At 41.3% G+C, this 16,864-nt stretch overlaps 1 protein-coding gene across 5 annotated transcripts in view; it reads left to right on the top strand.

Moving 5' to 3' along the window:
- TJP2 (tight junction protein 2) overlaps positions 1–16,864 on the top strand; it is a 140,061-nt gene that overhangs the window by 24,740 nt on the left and 98,457 nt on the right. For 2 of the 5 annotated variants that reach the window (XM_066257132.1, XM_066257133.1), the window contains exon 2: positions 12,539–12,659. The exons of 1 other annotated variant lie outside the window; for it this stretch is intronic. Coding sequence is in view for 2 of the 4 variants with exons in the window: in XM_066257127.1 (XP_066113224.1) it covers positions 5,612–5,727; positions 12,539–12,659 (237 nt within the window). In the remaining 2 variants the exon portion in view is untranslated. Of the gene's footprint in view, positions 1–5,456; positions 5,728–12,538; positions 12,660–16,864 lie in introns of those variants that run through there. 2 more of the 5 variants (XM_066257127.1, XM_066257126.1) reach the window with 2 other exon arrangements.

Here is a 16,864-nt window from a genome sequence, read left to right as displayed (position 1 = left end):
ATATATTATATATGAAGATATTAAGCGGAGGAATGAAATGTCTTATGTAAAGTCATCTAGTTTATTTGTAGTAAAGCTTAAAAAAAGAAAGAAAAATAGCTCTTTCCCTGACTCTCCTACTTCTAGTAAGGCTTTTCCCAGCTTCCTGAAAAGCAAACCACACCCTGTAAAATAGCCTGTTTGTGGCATTAGTTCATTTCCAATTTTATACTTCTATGGCACAGGAGCAGTTAAAATACCCAGTGGAGGAGGATGCCCATTGTTTTCCTCCAGCAGAAATAAAGTAAAAACAATCAGTTCAAAGGGAACGTCAGCCTGATCTGTGAATTATGTTCAATGTTGATCATTCAGAAACTGATCTTGAGCATTATGACATAAAAGACATTTTGGATCATGTATATTAAATTTTTTAAAATATAGATAAATGATTTTTACTCAGAGTTGCAGTTGTAAAGGATTTCTAGAATTCAGGCAATTAACCAAATTAATACATATTTCAAAGAATTTCAGAAACTATGTATAAAGAAAATGCCATATAATTACATGTCTGGAAGGGGTATTTTGACTAGATGTTTTACCTCTTGTGTTATGTTCTTATGTACTATTATGAAGGAGTTCATACAGAGATGACAGTTTTTAAAAATGAATAAAATTAGAAAACTGAACAGTCTCCTTTATGGGAGAAAAGCAGTTTCTTTCTAATTAATTTGCTAAGGCAGAATTCTTTTCCTAATGAAAGACCTAATTTTAATTTTATATGAGATCATCACGAATAAGAAGCACTTTGTAAGAGTTGTGTGCTAAATGCATAAAAAATTCCTATAAAAATGGAACTTTAAGGCATGTCACTTATAAAATATGTCACTTTCACTGTACTAAAACAGCTTCCAATGGGTAACAGATTTAAATGGATATTTTCTTTTTAGCTCGGGCTTCATTTCTTATTTGAGAGGGTTGTAGAGTAATTTTTATCGCGCGTCGTTAGAAATACAAGTTGATAGAACAAAGCCTATTGTGTAAGTATAATTACATCTTCCTGTATGATTAAATGAGGGCTGTATTAGAGCTTTTTTCAGCCGTGGCAGCTGTCGCCAACCAAGTTCAGCCTATAAAAGAATTCCTGTGACTAACTGGTACTAATTGTTTGCAGAAAAACCAGTGGGAGTAATACTACGGAAATGAAATATTCCAAATCCAAAGGCTTTATCCCTTGTTTTTACCACTTTATTGTGGTCAGATTATCTATACAAGCAGGCCAAGTGAAGTAGGAGTTCTTAGTCTTTTTTGTTGTTGGATGATAATTTAGCATCTATACAGACCTCTGATCTTTTTAATTTTTTTAATTGATTTTATTTATTGGGTTTATATAGATTCAAGTGTCCCACTGAGGAGCCACTGAGCCATTTCACCCGCAGGTGTTGTAAAGTACCAAAGGCTACAGAATTAATATTAATATTTTAGGAGGCTTGGAGAACATTTTATTAATTTGGGTTAAGAGAAATTGTGAGAATAGTCTCTGTGCTGTGTGATTAGCATAACTAGGGTGGCTCTTGCCATTGTATTGTAAATGAAAAGGGAAGGAAACATGAATTCCCAGACATTCCACCACACCTGTGGGGAAAGGGGTGAATGGCTAGCCAGGTGCAGGAAGAGAAAATCCAAAATAAACCTTTTCTTATAGCAATGAGCCATTTGCGGGCATTTGTCCCCACTGAAACTACCTCTCCTATGTAAATGCGTGTGTGACTCTGGACAGAGAGATAGCAGATAAACACTAGATAATATAGGAAAGCCTTTAATATGTAAAGAGACATCTTTCTACCGTTGTGTTGACTTGTAAATTTTGTTTTCTCCAAAATGATGTATGGTTTGCAAATTGAACGTGGTCCTATCATGTTAAAGGACATATGACTATAACCAATAGCGGTAAGGGGCTCCTAATTACAATTTTTGCTTCTGTACTTCCCACTTACAAAACTATAAAAACTAAGTAGAACAAAGGGCCGGCGCGCTCTCCGTCAGATTTCTGTTGGAGTTCCCGCCGCTTGGCCAAGCTAGACAATAAAGCTTTAATGTGTAAACGACGGACCTTGCTTCTGTCTTCCATAATTCGGGTCCCTCCGAATTTGGATTAACACCACCGAATACATCCCCCCCACCCCCGTGTTCCCCTCAACATCCCTCTTGCCCCCCTCCCCCCAATGCCCTCCCCACTTCCCTCCAGGATTTGTTTTCCTGCTCTCTATATCTCTGTGTTATGTATATATAATTTCACCAATCTCTTTCCCTTCTCTGATCCCATCCTCTCGTCCCCTTTCCCTCTGACCTCTTTCCCTCTGGTCCCTTTGAACCTGCCTCTGTCTCTATTCCGTTCCTCAGTTCACATTGTTCATTGGATTCCTCAAATGAGTGAGGTCATAAGATATTTTTCTTTCTCTGCCTGGCTTATTTCACTTAGCATAATAGTTTCCAGGTCCATCCATGTTGTCACAAAAGGTAAGATTTCCTTCTTCCGCATAGTATTCCATTGTGTATATGTACCACTGCTTTTTAATCTGCTCGTCCACTGATGGATACTTGGGCTGTTTTCAGATCTTGGCTATTATAAACAATGCTGCCATAAACATGGGGATGCATTTCTTCTTTTGAATCAGTGACTTGGTACTCTTAGGATATATTCCTAAAAATGGGATAGCTGGGTCAAAAGGCAGTTCGATTTTTAATTTTTTCAGGAATCTCCATACTGTTTTCCACAGAGGCTGCACCAGTCTGCATTCCCACCAGCAGTGCAGGAGGGTTCCCTTTTCTCCACATCCTAGCCAGTACTTATTCTGTGTTGTTATGTTGACGAGCGTCATTCTGACAGGGGTGAGGTGGTATCTTATTGTGGTTTTAATTTGCATTTCTCTAATGATTAGTGATGTTGAGCATTTTTTCATAAGCCTATTGGCCATCTGTATGTCCTCTTTGGAGAAGTGTCTATTCATTTCTTTTGCCCATTTTTTGATTGGATTGTCTTCCTGGTGTTGAGTTTTACAAGTTCTTTATAAATTTTGGTTATTAACCCCTTATCAGACATATTGTCGAATATGTTCTCCCATTGTGTGGTTTGTTTTTTTATTTTGTTCATATTGTCTTTAGCTGTGCAAAAGCTTTTTAGTTTGATATAGTCCCATTTGTTCATCCTGTCCTTTATTTCACTTGCCTGTGGAGATAAATCAGCAAATATATTGCTGCGAGAGATGTCAGAGAGCTTACTGCCTATGTTTTCTTCTAAGATGCTTATGGTTTCACGACTTACATTTAAGTCTTTTATCCATTTTGAGTTTATTTTTGTAAATGGTGTAAGTTGGTGGTCTAGTTTTATTTTTTTGCAGGTAGCTGTCCAATTTCCCAACACCATTTGTTAAAGAGACTGTCTTTACTCCATTGTATGCTCTTAACCTCCTTTGTTAAATATCAATTGTCCATAAAGGACAGGCCTCTCATCTTATAAATGGGGAAATTGAGGCTTATTGAGCAGTTAAAGAGTTAAAGTTACTGATCTTTAACCTTTATATATATTAGTGTTGAAAGTACATATGAACTTTTATGATTTGTTTATTTTTGATTACTTATTTCTTTTTATATTGAGAGGCAGGGAGGCAGAGAGACAGACTCCTGTATGCGCCCGGACCTGTATCTATGCTGCAAGCCCTCTACCAGCGATGCTCTGCCCATCTGGTGCTGCTGCTTCGTTCCTTGACAACTGAGCTGTTTTGGCTCTTGAGGTGAGGCCATGGAGCCATCCTCAGTGCCCGGGGCCAACTTTGCTCTAACTATTTGACCCATGGCTGCAGGAAGGGGAGAAAGAGAGGAAGAAAGAGAGAGAGAGAGAGAGAGAGAGAGAGAGAGGGAAGGGGGAGGAGTGGAGAAACAGATGGGCACTTCTCCTGTGTGCCCTGATTGGGAAGCAAGTCCAGGACTTCCACATGCCAGGATGACGCTCTACCACTGAACCAAGGGGCCAGAGCCAGTGAATATGAACTTCTAAAAATATAAATATTCAAACTAAAATTTAATGGATGAGAGAAAACGGGAACTAGATGGTTTAATATTTTTTTCATACCACAAATATTGTTGGTGTGTGCACACTACTTTGGAGGCTATCGATTTAGGTCATGCAGATTAAAAGAACAAAAGGAAAATAAAAAGAAACTTCCATTGGTACTGTTTTTTTCTCAAGTACTAGTGATGAGTCCTCTCTATGTGAGGGGGATCATGACCTCCGGCAGTCCTAACTTGTCAGCCTTGGTTAGCAACTCTAATGAGAGGACATTTCTCTTGGAATGTCATATTTTCATCCCAAGGGAGACTGTTCAACCTAGTCTAGGTCCTGTGTACCATGACCCATTAGGTGGGCCACTATGATGGATTGTCCAACTTTTACCCCATGAAAAATGGGCTGGAAAGGTCATAAAGCTGAGAGGAGACACTTGTAGAAAAAAGGGGAGTGGATAGTGTCTGAACATCTCCAAACCATGTATTTTCATGCTTGCACAGCTCACCTATGTTGGGTTCTAGAGGTATTATAAAAAATATTTAAAACAAACAAAAATCCAAAACAGAATTGGTTCTCAATGAATTAATTTTTGCTATTGCCTCCAGCAAAGAGTTTATAGCACTCAGAAATGCATTGCTGGCCCTGGCTGGTTGGCTCAGTGGTGGAGTGTCCACGCAGTGCGTGGATGTCCCAGGTTCAGTTCCTGGTCAGGGCACACAGGAGAAGTGACCATCTGCTTTTCTACCTCTTCCTTCTCCCCCTCTCTTCCCCTCCAGCAGCCATGGCTCAATTGGTTCCAGTGCATTGGCCCAGGCATGTGCTGAGGATGGCTCCATGGAGCCTCCATCTCAGGCACTAAAAATAGCTAGGTTGCAAGCATGGCCCCAGATGGGCAGAGCATTGGCCCTAGATGGGGGTTGCTGAATAGATCCCAGTCGGCACACATTCAGAAGTCTGTCTATCACCCCTCCTCTCACTTAGAAAAGAAGAAGAAAAAAGAAATGTATTGCTATAAAATGACACCTGGACTTCCTTTATTTGTTACAGGGCATGCAGCCTTTTAGAGAGAGAGGTTTCTATAGAAGGAGCAGATCCGCTTCTGATTTTAGTTCCTCCAGTGGCACACAGGCTTTTTGGACCAATTATTATCAGACCTTGAGATAAATCACCTCCTGGCCATTAGTACTGGAAGGATTATCGGCCTCAAAGATTTATGTGCGGATTAATTGGAGAGTTCACCTTAGATTGCTGGGTTTAGAACCATGCTCTCCCTGCACATCATTTTCATTAGTGTTTTATATTCAAAATTCTTTCGTCTTATATAATACTGACGTTGCAGGGAAATCTGAGCCTTTTCTTTATTTATCCTTGGTTTGGCTCGGCCTGACCCCGTCCTATACCCCCCACTTAGACTGTAATAATTCTGGCTCAGGAATCACAGAGCATCTAAAAGTGCAGCGGCTTCCAGCTTCCCGTATTGCGGATTATCTCTGTTGCTTCAGCTGAACAGTGACCGAAATTTGCAAGACCTTGTAGTGTGTGTGTGAGAGGGAGAGAGACAAAGACAAGATGAGGTACAAAAAATACATGGGTATTCTGGAAGCTGCAGTTGGTATCACCCCTCTTAACAAAAGAGAACTTCTACCTGAAAGCAGAAGGCACGTGAACCTTTGGTGGCACCCGGGGTAAGCAGAGGAGGCCAGAAGATGCCCGGTGGGTGTGTGGGGGGTGAGATGGAGAACAGGGTCTGTCTAGGGGCAATAAATGTTGGCTTCTTCATTGAGAACTTGGCAGATGTGGCTTTCCCATAGATTTAAAAATAGTTTGTAATGAAATTAACGGTAATCATACTCTAGGAAATTCCTGGTGTAATAGCCAAGACAATGAGGAGGTCTAGAGTTGATTTTTACAACCAGATATTTTAATTTTCTGATGTTGAAATTTTTCCATGGTCTAGCAATGTAGCAATTCTTAAAGATGAAGTAAACGTGCCTTATTTTTTTTTCTACTATGCAAGTATTTCTCTGGATAAAGTGGATGTGTAGACTATGTTTTAGGGAAATAGTTTTCTTGAAATAGCAGTTTTTAGTTCACATCTTTTTCTAAAGCCCCACTGATTTACCCCATTCAAGAAGGTTTAGACATTGTTTTCTGAATGGTTAGAGGCTTCAGTCCTGACTTTTCCCCTGAAGTCCCTTTCTTGTGTCTTTTACACATTGTGGAAAAGCTTACTTTAAGGTGCTTGTGTGGTGGTATTTCTAGGGACTGAATTTAATTTTCAAAACTGAATGAGCCACCCATTGGCACTCACCCAAGAATCCATTCAAGGTATTTGTGTAATTAGTAATATGTTTTTAAAAAGTAGAAAACCACTTAAAAATCATATAAACAATTTGTATTTATTATGGAAGATTTAGAAAATGCAGAAAAATTAGGGGGAAAAATCACCCATAGTCTCATCTCTCTAAGATAATTACTATAATTATTAGGTTCTCAATTGGGGCAGGATGGGGGCATTGTGGTAATAGAGGGATTTTCTCCCTGGGGGCATTTGGCAATGTCTGGGCACATTTTTGTTACAACTCGAGGGGTAGGTGCGACTGGTATGTAGTGGGTAGAGGCCAGAGATCTTAAAATGGAAGGCTAGTCCCTTGCAACAAAGAATTATCCAGCCCAAAATGTCCCTAGTGCTGCTGTTGGGACATATGATTTAGGTAGAAGATAACTACATCTGTCAAAGGTAATTTTAATTAGAAATAAATGAGATATTTCTTTCAGAAATTTTAGGGATGCTTTAGAATGGAATCCTGAGACAGCATTATTATTATTACAATTATTGTGTTATTCTGCTCTTAAAAAGTAGCCTGACTAGGTAGTAGTGCAGTGGATAGAGGGTTGACCTGGGACGCTGAGGACCCAGGTTCGAAACCCCAAGGTCACTGGCTTGAGCGCAGGCTCTCCAGCTTGAGCACAGGGTTGCTGGCTTGAGTGTGGGATCATCGACATGATGCTGTGATTGCTGGCTTGAATCCCAGTGTTGCCAGCTTAGGCCCAATGTTGCTGGCTTGAGCAAGGGGTCACTGGCTTGGCTGGAGCCCCCTGGTCCAGGCATGTATGAAAAGCAATGAATGAACAACTAAAGTGCCACAACTATGAATTGATAATTCTCATCTTTATCCCTTTCTGTCTGCTTGTCTTTCTCTGTCTCTCTCTCACAAAACAAAACAAAACAAAACAAAAAAAGTGAAAGGAAGAATGCCCTGGCCAGATAGCTTGGTTGATTAGAGCATTGTCCTGCTATGCAGAGATTACCGGTTCGATCCCCAGTCAGAGCACATACAGAAACAGACTAATGTCTCTCTCTCTCTCTCTCTCTCTCTCTCTTTCTCTCTCTCTCCCTTCTCCTTTCTCTAAAATCAATCAGTGATTGTTTTAAACAAGTAAATGGAAGTGTTTATATGTGTGGAAGGCCAAGGGGCATATAGTGACTCTAAGATAGTCCAAGTGGATTAATGTTCTTTGATGGGGGTACAGAAAGCATGTTGTAATGATCAAATTGTAGCTCTTTAAGTAGGCCCTCGAGATTGGACATACTGTAACCCTGGACTTTTGCCCTAGAATGATGGATGATTAGAGCTGGAAGAACGTTTTGTCAGGGATGGTAAATAAGTTTCATATGGCACACCAAAGCCAGTTGATATGTAGGCTGCTTAAAATATAAAGTTAGAGAAGACCCTGAAGCCAGGTCTGGGCTTAGCAGGAAAGGAATGTCCCGATTGATGAGGGGTGTTTGTTTTGGATGTATGTATAATTGGAGAATCGGGGAGCTGCAACATTTGGCCTATATATTTACCATTCCTTAATTTTTGTTTAGCCTTTAAATTTTACAGTTGTGAAACTCAGCCTCATTTGAGTCATGATTGAGGGCTTGGCTCTCAGACAGCAACTGGATGCTCTTAGTTTCTGGCTCAGGGTGATTCATTAAGAGATTCACCCTAAACAAAGCACATGATTAAGCCGTGTGAATTGATTTTCAAATCATTCATTTCTTTTTGGAGGTGACCTTTTCCAGCAATTAGAATGAGTAAATATCCTAAGTAGAACCATCTCTGCTTCTCCTCATTTTGCCAAGTCATGCCAAAGAGAAGTCAAATTATTCATTCCATCTTGATCCTTATTAAAGGAAGGGAATATTCCTTTTTTATAAAAAAAGAGTATATATATTTTTTACTATAGCATCTGAACTGTTGGGAATATACTCTTTTTTTATAAAACCTATGTACTCTTACTGATTAATGTCACCCATTAAGTTAAATTTCTAAATAAAATAAATAAGTAAGTAAAGAAAACATTCCCTTAAGCCTGGTGGAAACAGAAGTATACCACAGGACAACAAGATCTTCGTTGTATCCGTAGTACTTTGAATGCACACGGACCAAACGCTATTTTGCGGTCCCCATTTTTTGGTTTGTTATTGCCTTGTCACCTGACATAGTCTTCCTTTGGACATACTAATAGCCGTCACTAAGCTGGTAGTAAACTCTCCTTTCTGGGTATGTTGGGGTGGGTTAGCTTCTACTTTCATTTTATTAATCAGTTCCAAAGCTTTCAGAGGCACCTCAATGTCTTATTTCTCAAACATTAATGTGCATAAGAATCACTCTGTTAAAATACAGATTTTAATTTTGTGGTTATGGTGGGACCTGACAATCTGCATTTTAGTAAGCTGCCAGGTGATGCCGTCAGTTCAGGTGAGCCCAGTGGATGGGCCACATGATGCTAATGTTTTAGTCCACCACACTTTGAGGAGCCAGCAGCAAGAGAAGTGCTTTTCATCATATCCTACTTGCTTTTTCTTGACCTTGAACTTTCTGATTTCCTAAGGCCTTTGAGTCCCAATACCTGACCAATACCTCAGGTGGTTGGCTGAGCTTCTACAGAGAAAAACCTGCCCATGGGCATTCTAAATGGAAATTTCCATTGGGCTTGTGGACTAAATAGTGTAGCCAATATTTCTTCCAAGAATTATGAGAGACAGACAGACTAACAGACAGGAAGGGAAAGAAACGAGAAGCATCAACTTGTGGTTATGGCACTGTGGTTGTTCGTTGATTGCTTCTCATATGTGCCTTGACTGGGTGGCTCCAGTCAAGCTAGTAACCCCTTGCTCAAGCCAGTGACTTTTAGGCTCAAGCCAGTGACCATGGGGTCATGTCAGTGATCCCATACTCAGGCTGGTGTGCCTGTGCTCAAGCTGGACGATCCTGCACTCAAGCCGGTGACCTCAGGGTTTCGAACCTGGGTCCTCAGTGTCCCAAGCCAATGCTCTATCCACTGCATAGCGTGAATTTTTTTTTTAATAAACATTATAACATATACAGATCGAAAGAAATGACATTGTTCAACATTGTTTGAGGATCTGCTGTCCTTGTAAAACTGTAGTGTTCAAGAGCAGCTGCTCTTGCATTTTAAAACATAATGGGAAGTCAGATCATGATTCAGTTATCAAAACGTCCTGGAAGTCATTCAGCACCAGCTCCAGCTCTCTCCTCCTTTTTGTACTTGTTCTCGTTGTCTGCTAACAGGGCGGTCCTTCACTTGCTGCTTTGCAAACAGTGCAGTCACATGAACAGCCCAAACCACCAGCTACCAACATTTTGGCTGAACGTTGCAAGTTCACGGAAACTCAGATTGGAGGATTTGTAAAGATATGCATATGTCTGGCACATAGTAGGTGCTCAGCAAATATTTTCCCATGCTTAATATAGTTACAAATGAAGAAAAAATATATGTAAAAAAGAAAATGACACCAAAGCACAAAACAACTGAGCTGCCTATGGATTTTCCTGGTAAAATTTTGTAGTTTTCTAGCTCTCACTCATGTTACCTGAGAATAATTTTACAAATTTCACGTATTCGTTAATACTATTGCAAACCAGTGATATAACTGAGTTCTTCCTGCCAAAGTTTTCCTTAATTGAAAGGTGGTCCTAGTCAATGAAGGTGTATGTTGGAAATGGCTGCTTGTTATTGGTGGTTCCTACACATGTCGAAAACTTCAGAAAAGTTTTCTTTCATAAAAGAAAGTTAAAATGAGGGTGTCATAGATGTGTGGAAAACTGATTTAATTAAAAGACGAGCCAGAGAAGCAAGCTTTCCTTAGAGGTAATACCTGTAGAAAAATTTTATATCAAGGCCAAGAGCATAATCGAACCCATCTCGATTAGCTGACCATTTATCTTTGGAAGCAATAAAAGAAACCACCTTTGAGGTGGGCTCTAATCCTGTTGCTTCTTTTGTAGGATATCCACATGGCCTTGCTTTAGCCCGTGCCTCTATTCTCTGCTGGTCCTGGAAGAAGGGAAATGTGTCCCCTGCCTGCACAAATAAAACTGACACTATCTTTTATTTCTCTTGCATTGTGTAGAGAGTGTTTTGCACACATGTCACAATATCACTTTGTCTCACAAACAGAGGAGTATGTCCAGAACTGGTGAGAAGCCACATTCTTCCTCCCACTGGGAGAGTTCCCTGTGACTGCCCTGAGCCAAGCTGCTAGGGCCTATCCCTGAAGAGAGCTGGTTGCCCTGTGCTGTTTGAAAGACACAGGCAGGATTAATAAAAATGTCCAGAAAGGCTACTTCTTGGATTTTCTAAGGGTAAGGGGTAAAAAGGAATAGCATTTGCCGTCTTTTCTGCTTGTGGGCAGACCACACATGGAGAGAGGAGTCGTTATTACAAATGCTGTGCAAAATGGATTCCCACTTCATTTAAAATGTCTTCTTTGTTGTATACGTTAAAATGGTAAGTTTTATGTTAAGTGTATTTTATCACAATTAAGAGAAGCTTTCTCTAAATACATTTCCGACCTGCTACGTATTTTTTTAACCTGAATAGAGAATTCTTGTAAGATCTTGTTCCTCAGGATGACCCTCAGGTAAAGTTGGCTGGTGCCAGATTTTACTTGGGTGCTCATTCTCTCTAATTGTTGAAGACTGAAAACATTAGGGGCAGCAATTCTACTCCTAGATTTAGATCTGGGAAAAATGAAAATGTCCACACAAACACTGGGCATGCATGTTCATAATAGCCAAGATAGCCAAGATAGTCAAAATAGACAATGGGGACAACCCAAATGTTTGTCAACTGATGTAGTGATAAAATATATCTATACAAAAAAATATTATTTGGCCATAAAATGAAATGAAGTGTTGATACATGTTATAACATGGATGAAACTTAAAAATATTATGCTAAGTCGAAGAAGCCAGTCACAAAAGGTCCCATAATGTATGAGTTCATTTATATGAAATTTCCAGAAGAGGTAAATTTATAGAGACAAAAATTAGATTGGTGGTTGCCTAGGGTCAGGGTGTGATGAAGAGAGGGAATTAGGGAATGGTAGGTAATATATAAGGGTTTTTAAAAAAAATTAAGTGAAAGTAGGGGAGGCAGAGAGACAGACTTCTGCATGTGCCCTGACCTGGATCCACCTGGCAAGCCCCCTATGGAGCAATGCTCTGCTTATCTGGGGTGTTAATCTGTTGCTCCTTAACTGAGCTATTTTTAGTGCCTGGCGCAATGGACACTGAGCCATCCTCAGTATCAGGGACCAACTCACTGGAGCCAATTGAGCCATGGTTGCAGGGGTGAGGAGGGGGAGAGGAGTAAGAGAAGTGGAGAAGTAGATGGTTGCTTCTCCTGTGTGCCCTGACTGGGAATAAAACCCAGAATATCCACATGCCAGGCTGACCCTCTACCACTGTGTCAACTGACCAGTGCTTAAGGGTTTTCTCTTTTGAAATAGTGAGAATCACCCTGGCTGGTTGGCTTAGTGGATATAGAGTGTTGGCCCCATGTATGGATGTCCCAGGTTTGAATTTTTTAAATTTTTAAAAAGTTTATTTTAGAGAAGAGAGATAGAGAGAAGAGAGGAGGAATAGGAAGCATCTATCTACTCCCTTATGTGCCTTGACCAGGCAAGCCCAGGGTTTTGAACCGAAGACCTTAGTGTTCCAGGTCGATGCTTTATCCACTGTGCCACCACAGGTCAGATCTGGACATCCCAGGTTTGATTCCCAGTCAGGGCACACAGAGAAGCAACCATCTACTTCTCTCCTCCTCTTTCTCCCCTTCTCTCCCTCTTCCTCTCCTGCAGCCAGTGGCTGAATTGGTTCCAGCATTGGCCCTGTGTATTGAGGATAGCTCAGTTGGTCGGAGCATCAGCCCCAGACAGGGGTTGCCAGGTGGATCCCAGTTGGGGCACACGTGGGAGTCTGTCTCACTATCTCCCTTCCTCTCACTTAAAAAAAAAAAAAAAAGAAATAGCGAAAATGTTCTAAAATTGATTGTGGTGATGGTTATACAACTTTGAATATCCTATAAGCCATCATATAAATGGTGCATTGTACAGTAGTTGAACTTCAGTGCATTTCCCAAGATCTCACTGGGCTGGGGACGACCCTGTTGGTTCTTTAACAACACTGTCTCTTCCAGGGTGCGGAGTGCCACGTTGTTACAATCTCCCTGTGAGTGGGACCGGCAGCCCGGCTGCAATTCCTGGCCCGAGCGCTCCGCGAACCACAGACTTGTGCGGGTGGATCGTCTGCTTCACCGGGTACTTGCTTTTTTGTCTCTCGTCAACTTAGTTACTGGCTCTCCACCACCAAAATTTGATTTAATTATTTCACATCCTTGAGGTACTCAAAGCCACTATTTTCAATGTTTCTGATAGAGAAATTGTTTAATATCACGGGAAATGTAATATCCTATTTACCGAAGAACAGAAACATCTTGCCTGCATTTATGGTCCAAATTGATAAGTGTAACTTTGGGTGAATGTTAATCGAGGTTCTTCACAGCTGAAGCGTCTAAAGTCAACTACTGTGGTTCAAAATAAATGCCTAGCAAGGTCTTTTGATGTCTGTGGTTATAGATCATTCTGATAAGTCACGTTTTCCTCATTTTCTCTGAGGTAGCAAAATTATATAAAAGACATTCGTCACACTGGCTTTTAAAGATTAATTATATACAAGCTTTTAGTGAAAGATTAAGAGTGAGTATTATCTACTGATTCAATTTTAAGTATGAATTAAGTGAGATTTGCAAGGTATTAAATTTTATTTTGACAGATGCTGGGATGTGTTTGTTCTTAGTTACACTTTAACCTCTGATTATAGACCAGTCTGTGATGGCTGGCTGGAATGGGGTTGGAATTGTTTTTCATGTGCTCGTTTCATAATTCCAGTCTGTCGAAGCTCGCAACCCCTGCTGAGGTGGATTCCAGCTCCAGGTCAGAGCTGGAGTTCAGTGGAGTGTGAATAGCACCCAGCTGTTCAGATCCCAGTGCTTCTGCCGTCTAATTGCGTGATCTTGGGCACATGTCAATAATTATTTTGAAGCCCACATCCTTCATCTCTAAGAATGGAATGTTAATGCAAAGCGAAGTGAGTTAACATATATAGCCAGCCGGGCACATCCCCAAGGCCTTTCTTGGGGTCTAGTTGTCCAAATACAGACACTTGAATGGGGAAGTCCTCATTTTCCATGGGACCAAAAGGGCTGGGAATGGTTTGTTTATGAGATCATCTATATGGAGCTCTTAAAAGTTCTGAACAGAAGAAGACATATTTGCCTAGACACCAGAAGAAGTGGTTTTGCTGAAAGTAGATTTCTAGGTGGGAACTACTGATTGAGTGAAATGAATTGCAGGAACGGCATGGAATATGGCAAAAGGGGATGGAAGCTGACATCGTTGGAGGCTTTTGCGGACTCAAGCAAAATCCCTCCTGATACCTACCTCCCTGGTTCTGCTTTCTTGTATAGTAACCACATGCCCGCCCTTCCACAGCAGTTTGGTTTCCCAAGACAGTGTCTTATGCCAAAGCTCTTTTATGTATCAACATGAAGGGTGCCTTTCTAGGATGAATTAACATCTGGCAAGCTTGGGTGGTGAGGATTTTTTCCCAGAGCATCTCACAATGTCCTAGTTTCTGATCTAGCAAATATTTATTTAAGAGTCTTTTATTTGCCAGACACTGGGCAAGGTGCTTTCACCCATATTGTTTATCCTCAGAACAACCTTGAGAGGAAAGTATTACCAGCTCTCTTTTGCACACAAGGAAAGTGAGATTCAATGTTTTTAAATGATTTCCCCAAGACTGCACAGCCCCTGACTCCCAAGTTCAGTGAGATTCCTAGAATACTAGCTGGTTTCTATACTAACTCTACAGAGCTTGAAGACTGAACATCTAAACAGATAATAATGAGTTTTTCCCAAAAGCCAGATCTGCTCAATTGGTAGTGGCTGACTGGAGTCAAGATTTGTAGGCCAAGTTTGTTGAGCAAGAATGTTGGGATCTATTAGTAATGTCTGACATGGGTAGAGGAGGGTGCCTGTGGAACCTGCCCTTGACCTGAGCTTTCTGATCATGAGCCTGTACCTGTTCTGCTCTACTTTTCAATTTTAGAGTCTGGAAAGCGCTGTTTGCCTGGCATTTGTTTCTTGATACTTCAATGGGCTTTATGATCACCATTCTGACATGGCAAAACCATCTTCACCTCTTTGCCTTCGGAAAGGATGCTAAGAGTTTAGGCAGAGACTCACTTCCTAAACATGGATTTTCATTGTTAGACAATTTAGGTACCTCACAGCTATCACCAACTCACCCCATAATATAGGCTTAGAAAAAGTGAGTTTCCCTGGACAAGTAGTGCAGTTGATTGGAGCATTGTGCCAACACGCCAAGGTTGTGGGTTCGATCTCTTGTCAAGGCTCATACAAGAATCAACCAATGAATGCATAAATAAGTGGAATAACAAATTGATGTTTCTCTCTCTCTCAAAATCAATAAGTGAAAAAAGAATTTGAAAAGAAAATTTAGAAATTTTACTTCCATGCATCTGGGAGCCCCTCTGCAGTCCTCTCCCTCAGGGGCTCCTTAGTCTACAGCAGGGGTCCCCAAACTACGGCCCGCGGCCGCATGCGGCCCCCTGAGGCCATTTATCCGGCCCCGCCGCACTTCCGGAAGGGGCACCTCTTTCATTGGTGGTCAGTGAGAGGAGCATAGTTCCCATTGAAATACTGGTCAGTTTGTTAATTTAAATTTACTTGTTCTTTATTTTAAATATTGTATTTGTTCCCCTTTTGTTCTTTTACTTTAAGATATGTGCAGTGTGCATAGGGATTTGTTCATAGTTTTTTTATAGTCTGGCCCTCCAACGGTCTGAGGGACAGTGAACTGGCCCCCTGTGTAAAAAGTTTGGGGACTCCTGGTCTACAGTAATACTTATGGAGCTCAAACCAGCAGCTAAAGCTCCTCATATTGAATTGGATAAACCCAGAACAGTAGTTCTCACACTTGAGCCACATCAGAATTGCCTGGAGGACTTATTAAAACACAGATTCCTGGGTCCCAACTCCGAGTTTCTGCTTCAGTCTTGGGTGAGGTCCAGGAATTTGCATTTCTAACCAACCCCCAACAGGCTGCTACTTCCAGTGTCTATAACACACTTTGAGAGCTGCTAACCTGGAAAGTATTTATTTATTTATTCATTTATTTATTTTATTATTTAATTTTTTAGTGAGTGAGAGAGAGAGAGACAGACAGACAGACAGAAGGGCAAGAGATGAGAGGAACCAATTTGTAGTTGCAGCACTTCAGTTGTTTGTTGATTGCTTTCTCATACGTGCCTTGACTCAGGGGGAGGGGGGCCTTGCTGCCAAACCAGTGACGCCTTGCTCAATCCAGCAACTTTGGGCCTCAGCTAGTGACCTTGGGCTTCAAGCCAGTGACCTTTAGGCTCAAGCCATTGACCATGGGTCATGTCAATGGTCCCATGCTCAAGCCAGCAAACCCACACTCAAGCTGGATGAGCCTGCCCTCAAACTGGATGAGCCCAAGCTCAAGCCGACGACCTCGGGGTTTCGTACCTGGGACCTGGGTCCTGGGTCTTCAGTGTCCCAGGTCGACACTATCTACTGCGCTACCACCTAGTCAGGCTGGAAAGTACTTTTAACAGCTGCTTTAGAGCTTTGGCTTTCAACCTTTTTACACTTAGAAATCAGTGACAATAAGAGAATTAGTTCCAAAACCACAATGACAGAAATCACCCTGAGCATAAGTGAATTTGACTAAGATCATTGGGTCTATAATCTTCATACAACATGTGTGGTTAATTCTTTCTTAGACCGGCACAAATTTCTGGCGGACTGGTCCGCAGGCCAGCAGTTGGGAAACACAGCTTTAGAGCATGGGCTTGTTTGTAGGTGGTGTGTGTGGCCCTTTTCCCTACCTGTGGTGAAGAAATTCTTCCTCAATATTTAATGCGTATCTGACACAGCAGTGCCTTAGGGAAATCTACAGGAATATTAAGGCTTGTTCTGGGGGACAGGGGATGCTAATTTGGAATCAGTACTTGCATTGCTGTGTGGAAAGGGTGGCACTCACCCCTGACAGAGCCTGTGTCCAGAGCCTGAGGCAGTGACTAAGTGAGGGGTGGCCTCGTGGGGAAGTGACATTTGAGAGGAAACTTGAGGATGAAATGCTGTTGTCCAGGTGTGCAAAGAGGGGAAAAGAAACTCAGGGAGCGGAGACTGTATCAAAGGGCCTAGAGAGGCTGCACTAGGAGAAAAGTCAACCGCTGGTGGTGAGAATTCCATTGTAATTCCAGTATGAAGTATCATCCTATGCAATAACAATGAAAGCTGTATGTTTACTTGGGTGCTATTATAGTATAGTTGGTCTTGTGCTAAATGTTTTACCTGCATTGTCTTTATTTAGTTCTCATACTCACCTTCTGAGGCATCATTCCATCTATAAT

This window comes from Saccopteryx bilineata, chromosome 2, assembly GCF_036850765.1.
Source record: "Saccopteryx bilineata isolate mSacBil1 chromosome 2, mSacBil1_pri_phased_curated, whole genome shotgun sequence".
In the NCBI taxonomy this organism is placed as follows: Eukaryota; Metazoa; Chordata; class Mammalia; order Chiroptera; family Emballonuridae; genus Saccopteryx; species Saccopteryx bilineata.
Note: the sequence above shows the minus strand (reverse complement) of the source record. Positions and strands in the feature narration are given on the sequence as shown.